This window comes from Corythoichthys intestinalis, chromosome 16 (genome assembly GCF_030265065.1).
Source record: "Corythoichthys intestinalis isolate RoL2023-P3 chromosome 16, ASM3026506v1, whole genome shotgun sequence".
Taxonomy (NCBI): Eukaryota; Metazoa; Chordata; class Actinopteri; order Syngnathiformes; family Syngnathidae; genus Corythoichthys; species Corythoichthys intestinalis.
Genome location: NC_080410.1, coordinates 24,651,924 through 24,674,691, shown reverse-complemented (window position 1 = coordinate 24,674,691; position 22,768 = coordinate 24,651,924). Strand labels below are relative to the sequence as shown.

Sequence of the window (22,768 nt, the reverse complement as noted above, 5' to 3'; positions counted from 1 at the left end):
ATTGCCAGCATGGAGGCGCGTCCAAACAGTGACGTAGTACGTCCCATTCCCTATACTACTAGCTAGCAGACCAGAAGTCACTCATGTAAAAATACGGTGGATCCGGTCGATTTTCAAACTAATAAGCAATAGTAACCCACTTTTTGAGTCCATCAGATCTCTTGAGTGGTAGATCGGGGCACAGTTGACTTGTCTTTGTTGATTTACAGTTGTCTTCTCTGCTATAATAACAACCAACATGGCCCCGTGTTCAATACAAAACCCTCCTACCACAACAAAACAAGTAGGAACTAATATTCACATAGGAACTAAAGTTATACAACATAAAATATACAATATAAATGAATACTACATCACATTTGTAAAATACAAACACATCATAAAATAAATAATAGCCCATTTAAATAAAATAAATTGAAATGAGCTAAAACTCCTGTAATTAAATAATAAGAATAATACACAGATCCTGCTTACACAATTAAATTTATTAATTTGTGTGGCGCTTTGAGAAAATCCACCAATAAAGCTTTTGAAAACCGTTCATAAGAAGAAAAAAGATTCATTGAGGCATTTCATTTGTAAAATACATGTTAAAATCTTTGTCATTGGGATTGCTTTTCTCTTTAGCACAGGACTTTTTTCTTTTTCAGAAAGCTGACCGATACGCGGGGTCTGAAAGGCAAATTGTTGTTATCTTTAAATACCCGCTACTTTTTTAGCAGAATTCTAGCTTTGTATAGGTTACTGTTCCTATTGTTGAAAGCACAAAAGTGTGTAAAAAAACTAGCACATTTATATTTTGCATTGTTTTCTTACCGTACCGAAAATGAACCGAAGCATGACCTCAAAACCGAGGTACGTACCGAACCGAGATTTTTGTGTATCGTTACACCCCTAGTAGCCAGTGAGTTCAATTGTTCAAAATATATATTTTTTAATAAAAATTCGAGGCAAAAAAAAAAACATTTCTGAATCTCATTGGTCACTTTATTCAGTACATTTTGCACTCATTTATAACAACACCTGAATCAAAACACTGCGTTTGAACAAAATGTATTGCACCATTACATTCAACTTAAAACATTGTAAAAAAATTTTTTTAAAATGTAAGAACAATCTCATTCAGTGCTCTGATCAAAAAATTCATTTTACAATTAAACAAAAGTGTTGCTACTCGTGTTCTTTTGTCGCTGCATTAACAGCAAAATTATCAAACTGGGCCCTCTCAAATGAACGTGTCCCGATGGCAGCCCAACCATTGTTTGGTCTCAGTATCACAGCATTCTTCCACAGTGTATAACCATTCAACTTTCCTGTCGCAAGTTGGCCCTGTACAGTGAGTGATAGCGTGTACCAATAACCTGCTTGTGTACCCGATTGTCCTTCAGCCAGTATCGTTAGACCAGCGAGGTCATTCGTAACTTTGTATGTTCCATCAGCAAAGACCCAGAAAAATATACCCCTGGCACTACGGATCGCCTGGCCTCCTTTATTGACTCTCGCTGCAATAAAAACACCACCGGTCTTTACGCGCTCCATGAAAACGTCAGATTGGACATTCAGATCCTGCCACATATAGTCACCAATAACGCTTATAGTTTGGTCTGCATCTGCCGCCCACGTGATTGGTCTTTGGGTCAGAACTTGACGTAAAGTGAATGCGTGAGGTCCTGGATCTGTGATGTTGGTGTAATATTCAAAAACGCCGGTCTGGTCAGCAAAATTTGGAGCTTCTGAAAAGGGACTTTCTCTGACAGTGAAGTTATCCTTATAGTTTAGTGGGAAGGGAGATGAGGGAGGTGGATCTGGATAGTTGCCTTTTTGTCCTGTTGTTATTGTGGTTAGTGTGTAAACCTCATCTTCAGGAAGATTTAAGGTGAATTTTCCATCGGAAAGCTTCAACGGACTTAGACGCTCAAAAAAAGTGGGCTTGTTTGACTTAAAGTTAAACTGGGAGCGCCAAATCTGTAGATATTCAATGGAGGAAAAGGATCCTTTCAGCTGGAAGGTTGCATTTTGTGAGGTGACTGAGAATGGAGGGAGTGGCGGTCTTATGCAAACTGAATGATCATGGGTCATAGTTTCTATGACAACTGTAAGATTTCCTTTGCCGTCAGTCAAGGCCACATAACTTCCACCTTGTGCCAAATGTCCAACGGTTCTCAGGTAGGTCCATCCTGGCTTTGTAAACTGCGACGTGTGAGCCGTTATCCAGATGGGAGAGTCCACCACGTAGTTGCCGCTCCAAGGTTCTGCTGCCGTCATGAGTCCATCTCTGCCAAATGGTAGTGCCTCGTAGTAGCTGGCGACTAGATTCCAGGAAATGGTGGCGGTCATGAATCCGTTGACATAGTTCTGATTGAGAATGCGCGCCCAGCAGCCTCCTCCGACTTCATCGTTGAATGTGCTGTAGTCCTCTGAAGACCACAGCCGTTTTCCAGTCTCCAGGGCCGTCATCACTGTGTTAGTACCAGGATAGTGGGCACCTATTACGTCTACAGCGTTACGGAGTTCTGGGTCCAGCAGAAGAGACTGTGAAATGGGCTCCCACAAGTTATCACTGGCTATAATCTGAACATTTTCTAAGCCATTTTTATCCAAAGTGTACCGCAGCAGTTTGATATACTTGCTGTCAAAGTTCCGCTCGTTCCAAATCCCAACATAGTCAATGTTGAGCCCGTGAAACTGCTTTGCACCAAGGATCCATTTCACCACATATAATGCAGTGACATCAGGGAAATCATAAGGCCACTGGTGACCACGGCCGACCCAACCTGGAAATGCCCACGGCAGGCCAATAAGTGTAATGTTTGGATTCCTCTTCTTTGCCTCTTTCATGAGCCACCATTCATATCCTCGGAAGTAGTTTTCATCATCTTCAAAATGCATGTGCGATGGTTCCGTCCCGTCAGTAGTTTGAGCGTCTCCTCCAATTTCAACCTTGAGAATGTGCAAAGAGGCACCAAAATTTGGCTTGAAAAGATAGTCGAGTACCTGGCTCCGGTAGGGCTCCGCATAATTAACTAGTAAACGTGTTGTCGCCCCTCCACCACTCAAACCTCCAATCCCATCAAAGACTGCTCCTAATCCATCTTTGTCGCTCAGTATATACGTCTGAGAAAAGCAAGGAACTAAAAAGACACTTAAAAATATTGCAAAGAAAACTTGTATTCTGTGCGCCATTGCACGAAGTTGCCAATGGTCAGAACTTCCTGGTCCGCACTGTCGTGTGATCCATAGATATCACATTTTTAAGCTAGATGTCGAGGGCGTGGAGTCAGCGTCGTAAATCAATGCGGCCATCTTACGTCAGCCACGGTAAAGTAAATGATTTTCACCACAAAAAAATTATATATTGCAAAATTCTTGACATATTTACATACAGTTTGGTTTATAGTGACCACATTAACGTGGGTATGACTCAGGCTAGATGTTGCAAAAAAAAAAAAAAATACCATAAATATGCTGCATATCAGCTGTTTCTCAAAAACCACGTCGTTTTCAAAGGTTTTGAAAATGGTGTAATTCATAGCTACAAACTTCAGGCTCAACTGACTTGCAATGATTTATTTTTTAACAGCCCCGACGCAAAATGGCCGACAAGTGACGACGTTCGTGCTCTTTGGCTCACAGCGCACATTACACATCTAGTTCTACATATATGATAATTATGCTGTGATCAATCGCTATCATCGGGTCTGGCCGGAAAGTCAAGCTATCTGTAACATGCAGGAAGTGACGAAATGTGACTTTTAACTCGGAGCGACAGTCGCGTTTGTATGCGTGTCTTTGTTCTGTCGCATAAGGAGGGTTTATTTTGAAATTCTTATCCGGAAATGGAATACTCATTGGCAACGAAAAAAGGGGGAGCGTCAGAGCAGTGAAAATATATGGCGTCACACACGGAATAAACAGGGAGGCAAGCAAGACTTCAAACACGTAACGCTGAGCTAATTTCCGAGGAGAAGCCGTGACACGGTGCTGGTACACGCTGCGGACTGGCATGGACGCCCAACATGGGCTTTAGAGTCCTGCTGCAGGACCGAAGGTGAGCCCTGGCCACGTTCTTGTCGGTACACGCTCCTCATTCATTTGGCTTCGGAACAGGTGCACCATAAGAGTATTTCAGCTGCTGTACTCGGATAACATGGCAGTGTTCAAAAACTGTTTACTTTAAGTTCACTTCAGATTATGTGGATGTCGTGAAATGTCTAGTCAGGTTTTTCCAGTTTGAGAAACTGTGATGGAGTCCGCTTCTGGTGCTTCCATGGTGTTGATACTGCGGGCCTGTCTGTGGTGGTCGTGTCAGGCGGATGTTGCCAGGATGGAGCTCAGCCACATTAACTTATTAGCTCCCATTAAATGAACTAGACGTCCATTCAGTTTGAATTTTGAAGGCTTGCTGTGATGATAATTAGTTGGCAGAGTTACTACTTTCCTATCACCCTTAAAAAAATAAAAATAAATAAATAAATAAAAAATCATTGGCTGCCGTTGACGGCGCTAGACGCCCAATCCATTTTGACCATCTAGCGCCCTCAATGGCTCTGAAACTTGAGAATTACAGCCAGTCCTCCCAATTTAAATGAAACGGACGTCCATCGTTGTCAATGGCAGGCAATTGGTTAAACATGGCACGCCTCTCTTACTTGATTTAACTTTCACCCACGTCCTGCTGCTGACACAAGCACTTTTAGCACATCAAGTGTCCCGCAGGGCTGCGCCAACTATGAAGTGGATGTTATTTTAGGCATATTCGCCGTTCACTATTTATGAATTCACTTCAGCATGCGTTTTGGTGCTGTTTCTAATACTCAATCGGAAAGTAGTAATATTCTTTGGGACACTTGTGTTAAAGATCTATTCAGATCAATAGGTCACTTCATTTGACTTCATTGATTTGTTGAAACGTGTGACTGCTCAAGCACTACAAATGATCATGTGCTGATTACACAGTTGACCTCTGCTGATTTGACGAGGAGAACTGATATCTCACTGTGAAGCGTCCCGACTGAAATTCCAAATCAATAGGGTATGTGATTTGATGTTGAGAAAAGGAATATTGATTGATTTTGGGGGGGGGGGACTTTTGGAGCTCGGGGAATGACAGATTGAAAGCAACTCCTTAAGGTTTGAAAAATATATTGGTCGAAAGTGTGACTGGTACAATAACATGTAGATAATGCAATTAAAATTTCCTGTACAGAAGTAATAGCAACTGTCAGGTGTGATAGAAAAAAACATGGTAAACTAAAACATGTTTTTCTGGCTTCTTTGTCAACAAAGTCATCTGTTATTGCCTTTTTTTTTCTTTTAACATCTAATTGTCAGCATGACTAGTTGTACGCCTGAGGTAAGAAAATCCTTCGTGAACTTGTTTTCATTCTTCTGTTTTGGGTTTGAAATTTAAAGCTTACGGGGAAAGAGTGACAATGTATCCTTTATGGTCAAATTAGATAATACTGCACTGTGGAAACAAACAGCCAGGCCATCCAAATGGCCCAAGTGGACCACAGTGTCCTTGCAGACCAAAAATAACCACGAGATAATAGAGGAGGAGGGATATGTCACAGTTGGGGGTCGCTTCTATCTGAAGCGAGACAATACATCAACTCGGGAAGAACGTTTTCAGTGTTGTATTGACGTAAAGTAAGTACTTGGTGTCAAGCAGACGGATTGAGTAACATTGCATTGTTCAGGTGTCAATTTATATGTCATTGTGTGAGGTCATCACAAGTTTTAGATTTTATTCATTCTGAGGAACCACTAAATCAGTACCCCGTTTTTAATCCGGTGTTTTAAGGCGAAATGCTGCTCATTTCTATGCTTTTGTGACTGGCACAGGGTGACTGAATCTAATAGAGCTCGAAATCTGCAATTACACCAGAACTTTGCTACCTCCCCATTTACAGCCTTGCATCAGGAAGTCGGGTGCCTGCTCACTCAGCAAGGTGGTAAGCATACCGCGTGAGCAAAGAGGAAGAAGAAGTGAACATTCCTTGGACGAAGGGAGTATGAGTTGGCAAATGCAGCCGGCAGTGCGGCATAAACATGCACGTTTGCAATGTTGTAGTTACTAGTGTGTTGTTCACTAAAGGTAGAGAAAGACAACAGTTCTGCTGACACCAGAAGCGACATAAGCAAGTACAACAACTTAGGTCTCATGTAGCATCTTCTAAATTTCCTCCCATTTTCTCTTTCCCCCTTGGCAGAGGATGGGCCCCGCATCCCGCTTTCTGAGGAAATGTCTCTGGGTCGGCTCCTGCGGCGCGCCTCCTCCAAGGCCTCCGACCTCTTGACGTTTAACCCCAGCGCATCAGGGCGCTCAGGCCTGGACGGCGAGATCATCTACTCAAAAAACAATGTGTGCGTGCACCCCACTGAGTCGCTGCCGGGCCTGGCAGAGCACCACCCAGGTGGGTCGCATTTCGGTCGCAACCTGATTTTTAAAGTTTTTTTTTTTTCTTTTTGTGGAATTTTTAAAGAATCTGCAATGAAAACCAAAAAAAAACTGGATTGTTAGATAAACTTTTTATTCACATATGAGGTATATATATGAACATAAAAATAACTGTTGGACAAAAAATGGGGTCTTATTTGGTGATATTGTAGATATTTAAAAAAAAAAAAAAAAGAAAGAAAGAAATTGCCCTTTCAACAAAAAAAAAAGTTCAGATCGTAATTTTTATTTTTATTTTCCTTGGTCCTGATTTTGTGCGCAACTCAGCCACTGGGATGTACTGGTATTTCACCAATAAGCACAGTAACATAAAGTAGTACAAGCAGTAGGCCCGATAAAGCTTTGCAAACGTATTTTTGATTGCGCACAAAGAACTCATACCTGTAACAGTTGTTCTTTTTCATGTCTATGAGACATTTGTGTGTGAATATAGGTAAAAACGATCATTTAAAAATGTATTTATTTCTAAGTATTACCTCATTGGGTGCCATTGACAGTGAAAGAAGTTCAAGACTGGGAGCACTGGCAACGATCATTCGATCACTGCCAGCCCACCAGTCAATTTGGACTGGACGCCTATTGCCATCAATGGCAGTTAAACATTATCACTCAATAAAAGCCTTCCCAGTTGAAATGGTTTTGACGTCTATAACCCAGGGGTGCACATAAGTGGTCCGCATGCGCGCATGCGTACTGGTCGTAGACAAACGCGCTGGCCCTCAACGGCTTCCATACGCCTTTGCGTACCGATGGCTGACCACTGTATTTGCGGCGGACACGAGAAAATCACCTCTCAAAATGTCAAAGAGGCAGGCCCCACTGAGTAATTATTTCCGTGTTCCCCCACCCCCGTCAAAAGACAGTCAGACGACAGAGACGTCACCGGAGCTACCGAAAAAAAGGACTTTTGCTGAAAAGTGGCTGCAGGAGGTACCATGGCTAGAAGCAAATGATGCTCGCACGGAAATGTGGTGCAACATTTGCCCTGAGAATCCCAATGTCTCTGATAAGAGCAGCGCATTTTATGTAGGGTCAAAGAATTTTAGCCATCCAAACTTTGAAAAGCACGAAAAAAACAGAGCATGTGGCAATTAAGCAAACTATTGATGTCAGACAGGATCCCACTCGCCCTATGGACAAGTGGCGGAATAAAGTTATTGAAGAACAGCGCCATGCACTGACATGTGTTTTTGCTCGCATTTTACTAGAGCTGTCCCGACTAGTCGACATAGTCGACGTCATCGATGACGTCGACAATGACGTAAATCCGTCGACGAGCACAACATCCCGTCGACGGTTAATGAAGGGTTAAAAAAATATATGCGTGGAAAGTTAGAATGTCGGATGCTCTGTTTGCAAGCGGGGAAAGCGCCACAAAGCCAAAAAAAGCGCACCAGAGTGTCCAAAACATTTACTTATTTCAAAGAAACAAAGGAGAGTACACTCTTCTGTCCTGTCTCTTCAGTGCCAAGCTTGGCTGCACGTCGGCCGTGAATAAACACCTTAAGCGCCATCACGCAGTTTGTAATTTTTATTTTTTTTTTTCATTTTTTGTACACCAGAGGGTGCTGTCGCCTTACAAAATAATAATGTTTCATTGACAATGGGCCTATAAGTGCTATTAGTATTGTTCTTAATGCTAATTGAAAGGTTTATTTCATGTTATGGTTTATTTTATGGTATAGAAAATTATATAAGGTTAAAAGGTCATAAATATATACAGTATATACAGTGATTGCACTCAAGGGAGAGATTGTCAATGATAAGGTAATAAGGTAAAGGCAATTCATTGATATATAAATAAGGTTTAAAAGGAAAAAGGTGAAAAGTTTCTGTTAATTTCTAATTGTGTTGCTTTATTTGTGTGCACTGTAGCTCTTACGGTGTGTTTACATCAAGGATGGAATAAAAGTTGTAAACCATCAGTTTAAGAGACCATCTTTTCAATCGTGATGCTACACTAGTTAATTCTATCAGCATTTGAACTCATTGTTTATTTGTGATTTATTATTGTTACTTACGTGTTTATTTGTACTTTAATAAATGATTTGAGTGTTCCAATATGTTTTTTGTGCTAAATTAGTAAAAAAAAAAAAAAAAATTAATTAATTAATTAATTATTAGATTAGTCGACTAATCGTAAAAATAGTCGACTGACTAATCGGGAGAAAATTAGTCGTTTGGGACAGCCCTACATTTTACAAAGCTAAACATCCTCGTTCAATGAGCTCTTATGAGGAGGACATCCCACTTTTACAAAGGCTTGGAGTTAATGTGGGAGCCGCATATGAATGCCCTTTATTTTGAATTAGTGCTTTTATGTTTATTTCTTTACATGTCACTTCAAAGTAATGGCAATTTTGTTGTACCAATTGATGTTAATCAAGCATTAATTGTTTATATAATTAATTGAAGGTAATTGGCTCTAAGTAAAGCTTGTCATAATTTTATCACATCAAGCGGGTCGGCTCTCAAGCTCAATGAGGACCAAGTCACATCTCCAGGTCCTCCTCTGAGAACCATGGCAAAAAAAATATGTGCACCCCTGTCTATAACAGTTAATGGCATTGAATTGGTTGATGGGCTATAAGAAACAATTTCAACAGGTATAAAGATATTGCAAAAAAAAACCAATAATATATACAGTATGTTTTATACTTATATATACACACACGCAGTCTCTATTTATATATTTACACTATTGAAACAAACTCCGCAGCTCAAAAAAAGTTTTTGCACCCGAGTTACCTGATTTTGAATATCTGCCGATACAGTCCCGATTCGATACCGAAAAAATTCCATGTATATATATTTATATTATTCTATACAGTATTTTTAAATTAAAAACCCGATTCTTTCGCCTGATTCCGATCCTCTGAAAAATGGCGCGATCGACTCAATTTCTGATCATGTGATCAGTTCAGGGACATCCTTACCTGAAGTCAAGAAATTCATAAGCAAGATTCATGACAATTAATCACATTGGATGAACGACTTTATTTTTTATTTATGTAAAAAAAAAAATATTTGAACATACAGTAATTTGTTTGCAACCTTATTTTGTGCTGCACACCTGGCTTAAAAGGTTATAAAGTTGAGATAACGTTGTTCAACTTGGGGATAAAAAAAGACATTTAAATGTGGTTTGTTAGTGTTTTAATGCAGTCTGTGTAATTTTCTTTGTTGTGTGTTTATCTATACAGCATACCTCGACTGTAGTGTAATGGTATTGACTCATTCCACTTCCGTTGACGCCCCCTGCAGGCTACTTGTGCGTGCACGTGGAGAAGGACGAGAACCTAGGCAGCACTCTCATTCTGACCTGGGTGCCCAACTCGCGTATCCAACGGCAAGACGAGGAAGCACTGCGCTACATCACGCCTGAGAGCTCACCCGTGCGACGAAACGCTCGCCGCAGAGGCAGACGGTAATGAGAGTTGACTCCTGCGCTTGGCAATCATGAGGCCATAAAGGAAAATGACACCCAAGGGGAGAACTAAAGCGCTAATAGAAAGCTTAAAAACTGAGAATGTCGAAGAAGGTGCATAAAACAGGAGACAGTTGCAGATTACATTATGTTGTTGTGTGGGCCATAGACTTCATTATTGTATTGACGGGTCACATATCAGTCAGCCACTGCGCAACGCCTTCAAGTAGGGGGCTGTCCTACAGTCCGCTTCAGTTATTCGCAGTCGGTCACAGTTAGTCAACATATGCAGGGATCTAACGCCGGACTTAGGTTAAAAAAGTACGAAAGCTGTACCGCATACAAACGGGAAGGATTGTCTCAGAGTGATTTGTTCGAGGATTCAAGGTAGTTATAGTTTTTGTACCATGCATGCATTTTGAAACGTAAAAAAAATCAAATGGAGAAATTAACCGCTACAGCATTGGCATTATACCTCGCAATATTTACGTAAAATAACTGCTAACCGTTTTTTTTTTTTTTTTTTTGGTTGCTCTTAACCAAGAATCGAGACAGTTTTACGTCCATATCTACAAAGAATTTAGGGATTTAAACATTTATTCACAGGAATTTTCAACGGAAAAAGCTCTTTGTTTACATATGGCGGGCGCTAATTTCCATACTGACTAACTCATAGTTAGCAATATTTGGCCGCCACATTGACTGACAGACTAGCATCGTACTTCGACATATTTACGTTAAATAAATGCTAACTTGAAGTTTTTTTGCTTTTAACCAAGAATCGAGACTGTTTTAAGTCCATATCTATAAAGAATTCAGAGATTTAAGCATTTATTCTAGGGGTGTCAAACGATTAAAATTTTTAATCGAGTTAATTACAGATCAAAAATTAATTAATCGTAATTAATCGCAATTAATCGCAATTCAAACCATCTATAAAATATGCCATATTTTTCTGTAAATAATTGTTGGAATGGAAAGATAAGACCGAGATGGATATATACATTCAACATACGGTACATGAGTACTGTATTTCTTTATTATAACAATAAATCAACAAGATGGCATGACCATTATTAACATTCTGTTAAAGCGATCCATGGATAGAAAGACTTGTAGGTCTTAAAAGATAAATAAAAATAATACATAAAATATATAAATATATAAATAAATAAAATATATAAATATTTATAAAAATTTATAGAAAATAAATAAAAGATAATAACTAGTACAAGTTATAGACATTTTATTTTAAAACCCCTCTTCATGTTTTCGTTTTAATAAAATTTGTAAAATTTTCAATCAAAAAATAAACTAGATGCCCGCCATTGTTGATGTCAATAATTACTTACACAATGCTCATGGATGCTGAAGCCTTTAAAATCAGTCGCACCCAAGCGCCAGCAGAGGGCGGCAAAACTCCGAAAAACACAACAAGTACACCTTTCACTTTGCTGTTCTTTTAATTATTTAATATGTATGAGCGGGGCATTTGTGCGTTAATTGCGTCAAATATTTTAACGGGATTAATTAAAAAGAATTAATTACCGCTCGTTAACACGTTAATTTTTACAGCCCTAATTTATTCAAAGATTTTCACCAGAAAAGCTGTTTACATATGGTGGCCGGCGCATTGACTGACAGCCTAGCATCATACTTCGACATATTTACGTAAAATAAATGCTAACTGCACGGTTTTGGTTTTTTTTTGCTTTTAACCAAGAATCGAGACTGTTTTACGTCCATATCTATAAAGAATTCAGGGATTTAAGCATTTATTCACAAGAATTTTCAACGTGAAAGCTCTTTGTCTGTGATTCCACTCGGTCACATTTGACCGCCACGCCAACAATGCAGGCCCCCTATTAATCGGCCCCGTGTCCTGTCAATATCATTATGAAGTCTATGTGTGGGCTTCCATGATTAATCGACAACTATTTTGATAGTTTATTAATCATTTGGAGTCAATATTGAACTAAAAATTGTTCAAATCCTCCTCTTTTTATTGAGTTTTGTAATAGTAAATACTTGGCCTGTCGCGATAACAAATTTTAGTGTGCGATAATTTATCTCATAAATTTTTGCGATATTCGATATTATTGCGCCCTCCCCCAATTTTTAAATATTTTTTTAAGCCAGTGAGAATACAGTATATATTAATAGATCAGGTACACCCATTTAAACGCGATAAATACAACAATATTAATACTGCACAGAAACACAGAATAAATGTCTTTTTCAAGAAAATAAATTCAATTGCACTTAGTAAATTAAGCATTTAAGCAAATGAAAACTTTTCCCCTCATAGCTTCTACTATGGCGTTCCATATGTAAAATTCTGATTGTATGTTTTCTGAGGCACCCTGAACGCAAGGGGGATTTTGTTTTGTTCATGTGACGCGGCAGTGAGAGAGAGAGACAGGGCCTGCCGACTGCCGAGAGCCACAGGTTGAGGAAGTGTTCTTAGCGCCATGTGTTAATAAAAAACAAAGTTGTTAGCATGTCGTGTGTTTGATATCATTGCCAGAAAACACACACACAATAGGACACCATACAGCTTCCTTTTTAATGTTGCCCTGATAATGATGATCTGCATCATTAATCACTTTGTGATTTTCCACCTCCCCGATGGAGCGTTCTTCGTCCATGTTCGCTGGTTAAACCGTGAATAAGCAACTGGGCTGTTGACTCCAGGCCCGGCTCCACCCATTTTGACGGATGCGTCTCCGGCAAAAATTAAAAATAGCCTAAACCATCCGGCGGGCTCCGGCACGGTGGAGATGCTCCGCAGTCAATCCGGAGCACTGACGCAGCCGGTATACGTTGATCAATAGGATATCATGGAAACGGATTGGCTCCAGTACAATTTTTTGCCGGACCTGGAACGAAGATGCATTTTGCGTAGTTGGCAGTGTTGTTAATTTTACTTTAAAAAAGTAATGAATTCAATTACAAATTACTTCTCCCAAAAAGTAATTGCATTAGTAACTCAGTTACCTGAATGTAAGAGTAATTAGTTACTTGGCAAAATAACTAGTGATAATTTTCATGTTTTTTTTTCTCTTTCAAAAAAAAAAAAAAAAAAACAGGTCACACAATGTGAAGTTTAAAGGGTTTTGGGGACAATTGGCCCTAGCCCAATTCTTTACCCTCCACTTAACTAGACACAAGGGTATTGCGATAACTAGATAGTAACCTTTGGTATGTGTGGAAGTCATTTAAAGTTGTGAATCAACCGTTAAAGTTGTTAAAATTGCTCCCATTATTGCATTAGTTCCCTTCTGTCTACTTTCAACATGTGTAAGTTTTAAAACTGTTTAATCGTTTAAAGATAGATTTAGGTCAAGATTTTGCCGATTTAGGAGCATTTTAGATTAAAACAAAACAAAAAAGTTACTTAGGTTCGCTAGGAAGGATCTCTACATCAGAGCCTTCCTGAGAGGTCTACTGCTTTAAGATGGCAGCTGTTTACTAACGCATGTAGTCCTTAAAACATGTTGCCAATGCAGTCGTGTCTGTCATTTGCATCTAGTTCTATAATATGTGATATCTACCGTATCATGTGGGCGTAATTTGTAGGCTATGGCTACAGTCAGGTATTATTGGAGCTACCTAGCATCGCGTTTGCAACAGCGTCTTCCCCACTCCTGCTCTGCTCTCTCGTCTCCGTGAGACCGTCTCTCTCAGACCTTTTTTTAATTCAACCAACTTGGTAACGCACGCCTTTCCCGCCTCAGTAACGGTAACGGCGTTGCCAAGATGAGAAAAGTAATTAATTAGATTATTCATTACTAAAAAAAATAACGCCGTTATTAACGCTGTTATATTCTAACGCCGTTATTGACAACACTGGTAGTTGGTAACAAGAAAGCCGCACTTTTAACAGCTCGTCTGCCGCACACACGTGCACGTGAGGCGATAAATCGCAGTGGAAAAATCACCACCTTCATTTTTATTTACCGTGCGATAAAGGGGATTATTGCATATTGCGACAGGCTTAGTAAATATGGCATTCTATTTTAATGTTTTTTTTTTTCCCCGGACTAAACTGAACAAAAAAAAATAAACCCCTTAATTAATTTTTCAAATGTATATTTATTTCAAAAGTAAATTATGAATTTAATTTTTTTTTTTTTTCAAAACTCTTATTAAACTTCCCTTTTCTAAAATATAAAAAGAAAAAAAAATGTAAATATTGTGATTTCAGTAGCACTCGATAAAAGCAGAGCACTTATCTTTGAAATTATACCAAAGAAAATATTTCAGAACATCTTGCTTGCTTTGGAAAGGTTTATATACTCCAGATTCTCTTAGTAAATAGTGTTTTGTTCCAATACGTTTTCAGCTTAAAAGTAAAGCCCATAGAAGTATAACAGGAAATACTGTAATGTGCCAATTAGTCGACTCATCGCAAAATTAATTGATGACTGTTGAAACAATTATTTGTGCCAGCCTTTGTGTTAATAAAGTGTCAAGGAAGTTACTATTGTTATTACCCCTCGCAGGCCGCGCTCCCGCCCACCGGCTGCACAAGTGGAAGAAGAGGACGAGGAGAGGAACATCACTTGCAGCTCCTCCGCCGACAGCCATGCTTCGGTCGCCACCGAGGCCGGGACGGACCCCCTCTCTGCGCAGCACAAGCAGCCGCCCGCGCCCGGCGAGGAAGGTGACGAGGGATCGTGCGAGCTGTCGGATGAAGTGAGCCGCGACAGCACCATGGGCTCCGACTCGGACACCTTTTCCTCGCCTTTCTGCTTGTCGCCGGTCAGCGAGGCGCTGTGCGAGAGCAGTGGCTCGGTGTTCTTGGATAATGACAGCAGGTCAGTGGGTCGACATGGGAAAAAGGAAATTCTAATTGACGGTTATAGACGTCCAATCCATTTGAACTGGGAGGGCTTGCAGGGCTAGCATTGGCTGCCGTTAACAGCAATAGACAGCCAATCCATTTTGATGGGGGATAAAATATTTCTTTAAATTTTTTTTTTTTTTAATTTTAATTAAACTTAATTAAAAAAAAATATTCATTGGCTGCCATTGACGGCAGTAGACCTCCAATCTATTTTGCCTTGGAGAGACTGGCAGCAAATGATCGCTCATAATGACATTTCCTGAGTTTTTTTTTTTTTTTTTTTTTTTTTTTTGTTTTTCCATAATTTCGTCATTGGGTCACAGGCGTGATAAAACAATGTGTAACCACACAATGGTCCAATTTGTTGGTTGTTCCTACTACAGGTTTACGAAAGAGTCCCATTCCTACAGTGGCGACATAACCTGAATTTCCGTGCAAATCGGGACTAACCCTTCAAGTACCCTTAATCTCAAAAATAACTATCCAAAAACATGTGTTATACATCATATTAATGAAATGAAGTAAAAAACAGATATTTCTTCCCTCCCTAAAAGCAGTAATGTGAAGTAAGGTTGGCCAACCATGTTTTTGAATAATATCAATGGCTAAACAGTTATAAGCATATTTTCGTTATTTTTTTTAACGCAACCCTTCCAGATTCTTTGTTTAACCCATAGCAACGCCCTTGACAACGAAAATGCTTTTCTTCGGCAATCTTCGGAAATCTTCGGAAATTACGTCACACCGGGAAGTGCGAGGGAAGTCCGCCATCGAACAGTATTGTTTGTTGCATTGCTTCTCGGTAAGATGCCACGGCGGTGTGTGGCGATGTTTTGTTCTCACTCAAACGAAAAGTTGTATGAGTGGCCAAAGGATAGCAGGGCACGTAAATGGACATCTTTCGTTAGCACGAAGCGAATGAATTTCACGCCATCATCGAGTAGTGTTCTCTGCTGCAAACACTTCGAAGATGCCTGCTTCCTTAACCGGTCTGCTTATGATCAAGGATTTGCCAAAAAAGTAAGTGTGATTTTTTTTGATAGATGACTGATGACTTTGTCAAAGCAGAGCTGCTAACTGTTGTGGAATGAACAGTATAAGCTAGCGACGTTAGCCGAAAGTAAACTCGTGGCACTCCCCAATCATAGTTGTTGTTGCGTTTGCTAGGTTAAGCGTGTTTAAATTGTACGTCATCTACGATCTTGTCCGAAAGGGTTAATCCACTGTCAATCGGGAAAGGGGTGTGGATGTGCATATAAGCGGGTCGGCGTCGCGGTAATTCACGGTCACGTTGCAGTAAGAGACACACACCGCCGGTGAGTTCGTGCACATTTATTTGTATTTGTATTATGTATTTCCACCTTCGTGCTTCAAGCATTGCATTGCATTTGTACGGTTCGATGTTTCTTTCACGGTTATCGCTTGATTGCCTTCTAGTTTGTGTTTTACGAGAGCCACTGAGAGGTGACAACAACATGCGTGTTGCTTTTAATGTCTGGCAGCGAATCAGCGAGCGCGCAGGTCACGCAGTGAATCATGGGAAATGTAGTCTCGGGACAACACTGAAGTGGTGCTTTGTAATCTGTTCACTTGTGTGAAAAAACTACATTTCCTCACGCCATTAGACGCCACTTCCTCCCGCGAGCCCCGAGCTGTGTTGTACTGTTAACTCCATGTGTTAATAAAGAAACAAAGTTGTCAGCACGTCGTGTGTTCGATACATTTGTAAACAAAAAGCTCATAACCAAGACACTATGCACGATCCATTTAAAAGACGCTGGAGTAGTAGGAGGCGAGGAGGAGATCAGCGAGAAGCAAAACTTCGCGGTCGAATGTGGCGGCAGTCTGCTATTATTTTGTTTTCTTATTGTTGCCACAATAAAGTGGAGAAAGCCATCAACGACTCATCTCCTTCTTTCCCCCCAACGTTTTTATATTATTATTTTATATGCACGAGAGCTGCCGGATCTGCCAAAATGAACATGAAGTGCGATTATTATTTTTCTTAACAATGTCATCAGATAGACAAAAACATAAAATTATGTACAAATGCCTGCATCTTCAAATCATGAAAATAATAACAGCCTATATCTTACCAATCTTGTAATCTCGATGGGTCTTGTATCCATTCCATGTCAGGTAGTCTAGGCACATTGTTTGCATCCTGATTAGCGTCTGGCTAATACATGTTAGGTCCAACATAAAATTCCAACCTCCTCTTCTTCCTCCAACTCTTCAAAAACTTAGATCGCCTCCCTTGCGCTCGATGTATCGCTCATATCGCTGTTTGAATCATTGTTTGAAGGGCTTTGTATGGCGGCCGTATGTATGGAGCTGCCATCGCTGTTCCCGGTGTGACGTATCACTTCCGGGTTCGTCCCCTTTCAGGCTCGAACTTCGGAAACGCGATTATTTTGTCAAATATACAACATATAAATTATTTTTTCATGCTTTATTTGTTGGACAATGTTTAATTACTTTAATTGTGACCCTATTTGGCATGTTATGAACTTACTTCACATTACTGCTTTAACATCGATCACACCATAGTTCTTCTTACAACTGACATGTATTTATTTGTCACCATCAAACACATTCAGAAAATACAATCATGTCATAGCATACAATAATGCTATTAATTAAATCAATAGAGACATATTAGCTTACAAAAACATACCTCAATGTCTGGACAATAATACCGAGGGAAATAAGGTCCAAATCTTGGGCAATTCAACAGGGGAAACGACAGCTATTAGTGGCACCGGTCCAGCGGTGAAAACGAATGCTGCTCATTAAGCTAGCGGGCTAATAGCGAGCTAACTGGGGACATCGCAGAGACCGCTCTTTACCCTTTTTCTGCCTTCTTGTAATGTTAACTGGCATTCAGCCCCGCTTCCCAACATGAAAGCAACGCTTGAAACTTACAGAAAGTAGCGCTGGCATGACGTCAAAGAAGTCCGAGTGCAACAAAGGAAAGCGGACCACACATATAGTACAGTGGTGCCTCGACATACGATCGCTTCTACACACAATCGTTTCGACATCCAACATAAAATTTGACTCGCCATTTCTTTCTACATCCGAGGACAGGCTCAAAATATGACAATTTATGACGGCGCCGCAGTTTGTTTTCCCGTGAGACGGACGCACGGCGGACTTTCTTGTGAGTGAAATCAACATTGGTTCCAACAATGTTAGTGCAGGTGGTGGAAAAAAGTGAGGCTTACCATTCAAATGAAGATGGAAATGATAAAAAAATATGAGTGTTGTGCTCCCATTCGTGAACTGGCTCGACAATACAGCCGTAGATGGTCTATGAGCTCGGCAGTCTTCCTCCATTCGCCAGTCTTTATAAGTTAAGGTGACAATTATTATTATTGTAACATAGCCAAAGAAATCGCCAGCTTCATCAGGTTTTTAATCATTGATTTCAGAACTTGTGCAACACAACATGCCTACTGTCTGCCGCAGTGAAATTTTTGAAATTAAAAAATCCTTTCTCACTCTGACAGCGTTCCGGTACACCACGCAAAAATACATGTACCACATTAGAACCCCATTTGTTACATTATTACAGGTATTATTATTATTACTATTACTATATTATTTTTCCGATTTTTGTTGATAATTTATTTGTTTTGCTCTGTGTAATTGCTATTTTTAATCGTACCAGCAGTATTAAGGATTTAGTGTAGGTTTTGGGGCTGTGGAACGGATTAATGGAATTATAATGTATTCTATATAATGTATTATAATGTACATGGGAAAATCCTGCTCGACATACGACCATTTGGATTTACAAACAAGGTTCTGGAACGAATTAACTTTGTACGTAGAGGTACCACTGTACAATAAAATACCAGTTATGCATAGCAATTATAGATAAACTATTTACATTTAATAAATAACAAAATTGGAAAAAGAAAAAAAAAAACATTGGAGACAAAATGGTGGATTAGACTTTGGCGTCGTAAAGTCGAAATCAAGTAAGTCAGGTATGTCGTAACCATAGGACTACCTGTATTTCAATTTCAAACGCCCTTAGTTGTGACTGTGAATTGTGCTTTCTTTTTCTTGTGGTTGAACTATCGAGTTTCAGTTACAACAGTCTGCCACAACGTGGAGCCACAAGAAAAATTATTAATTCCCCCTCCCCCTTGTGGTGTGGTACCACCACAGTCCAAATGGTGGCTCACTGCTCTGTCTTTTAACACAGGCTGCAGGTAAATGACGTCACAGACAGCATGACACACAATCGGGGGTGCAGATGTTTAGTATTCATCCCTCGCAACATTCATTATAGGTTTATCTGTTAATCATTATCCTCAGTGAATGTTTCCTGTCACGTCCAGAATGTGTGCGCGCGTTATGGAGCCTTTTTAACCTCTCTCAGCCCCCCTTGCTCAAAGTGCAGCCAGTGTGTGACTTGGCAGCGCTCACGGCCTCTAACATTTACTCTGTGCTCCCTTCTCCTTCTGCTCTCTTGCTCGCTTTCCTTTCCTCCACGTCCATCCTGTGTGTGTGTGTGCGCACGCATTTTCCTTCCGCTCCAGGATTCTGCTTTTCCCATATTTGTTCCACCCTTGTTTTTCAAATGTGACATCTTTTCCTCTTGACATGCTCGATCCTAATATGTCCCCCCCCCCACTCAAGTGTTTCCCACCTCTCAAATATCCCTCCCACCCCGCCCTCCTTCCTTTCCCAAAGTCTGTGTGAAGCCCTTTGATTTTCAGCGCGCCTGGGGTTGTTGTGCTGGGCTGAATGTCAGCCCGCCGGATTAGAGGACGGAAGCGAGATAGAGAGAGAAAGCCGGCCAGAACCCTGGAACTCTCTTTTTCTCTCTTCCTCACTTTAATTGACACTGTTAAGGGGGCCAGGAACTGGAAACATGTCACTTGGAATCATTCAAAGAGAAAAGTTTGCCTATGGGAGAGCAAGAGTGGATGAAAGGGGTGAGTGCAGGGGGAAGCTAAGGAGAAGAATCAGCAGTTGAGCTTTTCAAGGAGTTTCTTGACACTTAACCAAGTAACAATTGTCTGCTGCCGGTCAGGCCTGGAGCAAAGTTTGCTGGTGTGCTGTGGAAAAGCACCATTTTTAAAAGTACACAAATCCAATGTAAAGATGGCGGTGAGCGTATTTGTGAATCCATGAGCAAACGTTGACCCGAGTACTCATTTGACTTGGAATTATCCTCCAAAAATGACCTTATCATCGGTAGGAAAGGTGACGTGGACGCGTCTGACAACAGCCAATAAGAGCCGACCTTTTATGTTATGAAAGCATTATTTTTTGTTAATAAAAAATAAATGCTAGTTTGTTTTAAGTGTATGTTCTATAAAACTATTAAGTAATCTACAGTTGGGTTTTTCAACCTCTTTTCAGCCACGGTACACTTTTTTTCCATCTGAAACAATCCCAAGGCACGCCATCAGGAAAAAATGTACAAATGAATTTTAGTAGACTATATTAACAATATATTTTACTCAATCAGTGTGGTTTCTGTATTGGAGTAGGTATTATTGCCTCCCCGTTGAAAGTTACCCTATTTTTCAGACTATAAGTCTCAGTTTTTTTTTCATAGTTTGGCTGGGGGTGCGACTTATACTCTGGACTGACTTATGTATGAAAATATTAACACATTATTATATAATTTCGCATGTTATTTTGGTGTTTTGGAGTGACACTGATGGTTTGGTAAACTTGTTAGCATGTTCTTTATGCTATAGTTATCTGAATAACTTAATAGCTATGTTACATTAACATACCGGCCACGTTCGCATTTCGTTGTTAATGCATCAATATCACTACAGTACACTTATTCAGCATGTTGTTCTCTATTATATTTTTATTTTAAATTGCCTTTCAAGATGACATATCTGTTCTATGTGTTGGATTTTATCAAGTAAATTTCCCCCCAAAATGCAACTTATACTCCGGTGCGACTTATATGTTTTTTTTCCTCTACGTTGGGCATTTTAGAGCTGGTGTGACTTATACTCAGGTGCGACTTATAGTCCAAAAAAAATACGGTAATCACGCTATGTTAAGTTCTTCTTTACATTCAAACGTAAATCCCGATGAAAGATGGCTTACATAAGACTTTCAGAGAGGAAATGGTCTTTGTTTCCTTTTGACCACCATTCACTGAATTTTGTCCAGTTCTTATTTAGCATCTTTCCTTTTTTTAATCCTTTACCATGGCTGTCACCATTAGTTTCGCTAACTAGCCACTTCCGCTAGCCCCAATGCCCCTCTTACGCATCACTAAACGAAATAATTAGCTACCTATCAACACCTACTGATACGGAAGAGTATTGCATGATGACCAACCATTGGACAGCACAGCATATTTTGTGCATTTGCGGATTCATTTCCCCAAAATATTTTTACATCAGTTAGGTGAAAGTGAATGATTTCCCACGGCACACCAGACACTATACCACGGCAGAGTCGTGTGCCGCTGCACAATGATTGAAAAACACTTTTTTTTTTTTCTTTTTCAAATTCAAAATCAATATATCTAATAGGTGTGTGACAAGATATCGAAATGGTGATATATCATGATACTTTGCATTCCAAAAGATTAACGATGTGCTCATGTCAAGAATCGAGATATCGTTTTAAAAAGGTGTCAATGTTTGAAGAAAAAAAAAAGGAACCAACAAGTTGCCACCAAAATTTTCCACTATAATAGTGTCTCAGTGCAGTGGCTGTATGGCTGCCATTGACGGCGCTCGACACACAGTACATTAAGACCGGGAAGGGCGAATGAACGTTTGTTCATTCGTTCGTTCGAAACCAGAGCATTCACAGTCACTCTTTCCGATTTTCGGGGGATTTACAGGTTGTTTCCTGTTGAGTTTGAGTCACTACCAATTGATTCCCAGTTGACTTTCTGTTTTGTAACCCAAAATCAACAGGAATTGACCCTGAAATTCCCAAAAATCAACAGGAAGTGACAGAAAATGAACAGGTAATGTCCTGAAACGGCCCAAAATGACCTTGTTGCCTGGCATTGGCTGCCACTAACGACCACAGAAGTGGGTGGGGTTCATTCACTGTCACCCTCCTAGTTAAAATGGATTGGACGTCTACTAGTGATAAACCTACAGCAGAAAGATGAAAATTGCTTGTTTTACTATTTATTATTTTTTTTGCTGAATTATTTCCTGACCACTGTATTGATAATCGTTGTCTCGCCATATCGTGAGATCATTATCGTGAGCTTTGTATCGCAAATCGTATCGTATCGAATCGTGAAGTACCAAAAGGGTCCCAAATATCTAAGCCAGCGAATTCCTGTTCAAATGTTCTCAATTTAGTTTAAACCAGTCGATATTTGAGTTTTAATGATTTTATCTTTATGTTTGCAGCATCATATGGTCAGGCCACAACTAGCCCAATGCTCTTATCTTTGAAATTTTCTTTCAAATTTGGAGGAATATTAAAGATTAAACTTCCAGAGTGTGGAAGTTTTATATTTACAGAGGCGTGCACTGTTGGCTTCTGTGCTTTATCCTCCCTTTATTTACTGAACACTTAGCATCGCGCTAATCCTTCTGCTCACTGTGGCCGTTAGCTACAGTAGTCCCTGCGGGGCTTGGAGTGCTCAGTGTCCTTTTAGCCTTAAGGGGACGCACCGCCTGTGTGAAAACAGTCTGTTTACATCGCCTGGGAGAGCTGTTTTCTTAGGAGAGAAATGAACTTGCTTGTTAACAAGACAAGAATGGATCCGCGATGTCAGACATGGCTTGACCCCATCTTTTGTCCTCGTGTTTTAAAGAAGGCTCGAGTGTCGTTTGCTGAAAGCATGTTTTTCATTAGTCCACATTTTGCAAACTCAGCAGCCAACTTGTTCCATGAAAAAAATGTCCTAAAAAGAAAAAAGTGAATCTTAATAAAACAATCATAGGTTGCAGTTAATTAAAAACGTTCCTAGTTTCGAATATCAGTGAATGGGACACATTCAGAGCGTTGCCCCAGTTCTCACCACTCGCATTTCAGGGGTTGTGTTGGAGCGAGCATCATGGTC

The 22,768-nt window shown here is 40.0% G+C and overlaps 2 protein-coding genes across 2 annotated transcripts in view; one reads left to right on the top strand and one right to left on the bottom strand.

The window, feature by feature from the left end:
• Nucleotides 1-958: 958 nt before the first annotated feature.
• LOC130904397 (galactocerebrosidase) lies at nucleotides 959-3,241 on the bottom strand. The gene has a single exon (XM_057817125.1). It carries the CDS (start codon nucleotides 3,181-3,183, stop codon nucleotides 1,171-1,173), a length of 2,013 nt encoding a protein of 670 aa, XP_057673108.1. The 5' UTR covers nucleotides 3,184-3,241; the 3' UTR covers nucleotides 959-1,170.
• A 466-nt stretch (nucleotides 3,242-3,707) lies between these two features.
• tbc1d16 (TBC1 domain family, member 16) overlaps nucleotides 3,708-22,768 on the top strand; it is a 37,578-nt gene continuing 18,517 nt past the window's right edge. The window contains exons 1-4 of the mRNA XM_057817426.1: nucleotides 3,708-4,048; nucleotides 6,213-6,416; nucleotides 9,725-9,887; nucleotides 14,393-14,707. Coding sequence (XP_057673409.1) covers nucleotides 6,245-6,416; nucleotides 9,725-9,887; nucleotides 14,393-14,707 — 650 coding nt within the window. The 5' untranslated portion in view covers nucleotides 3,708-4,048; nucleotides 6,213-6,244. The remainder of the gene's footprint in view (nucleotides 4,049-6,212; nucleotides 6,417-9,724; nucleotides 9,888-14,392; nucleotides 14,708-22,768) is intronic.

Bases quoted from the DNA above. Each gene is read 5' to 3' on its own strand.
- LOC130904397 (XM_057817125.1), bottom strand. From the start codon at position 3,183: ATGGCGCACAGAATACAAGTTTTCTTTGCAATATTTTTAAGTGTCTTT.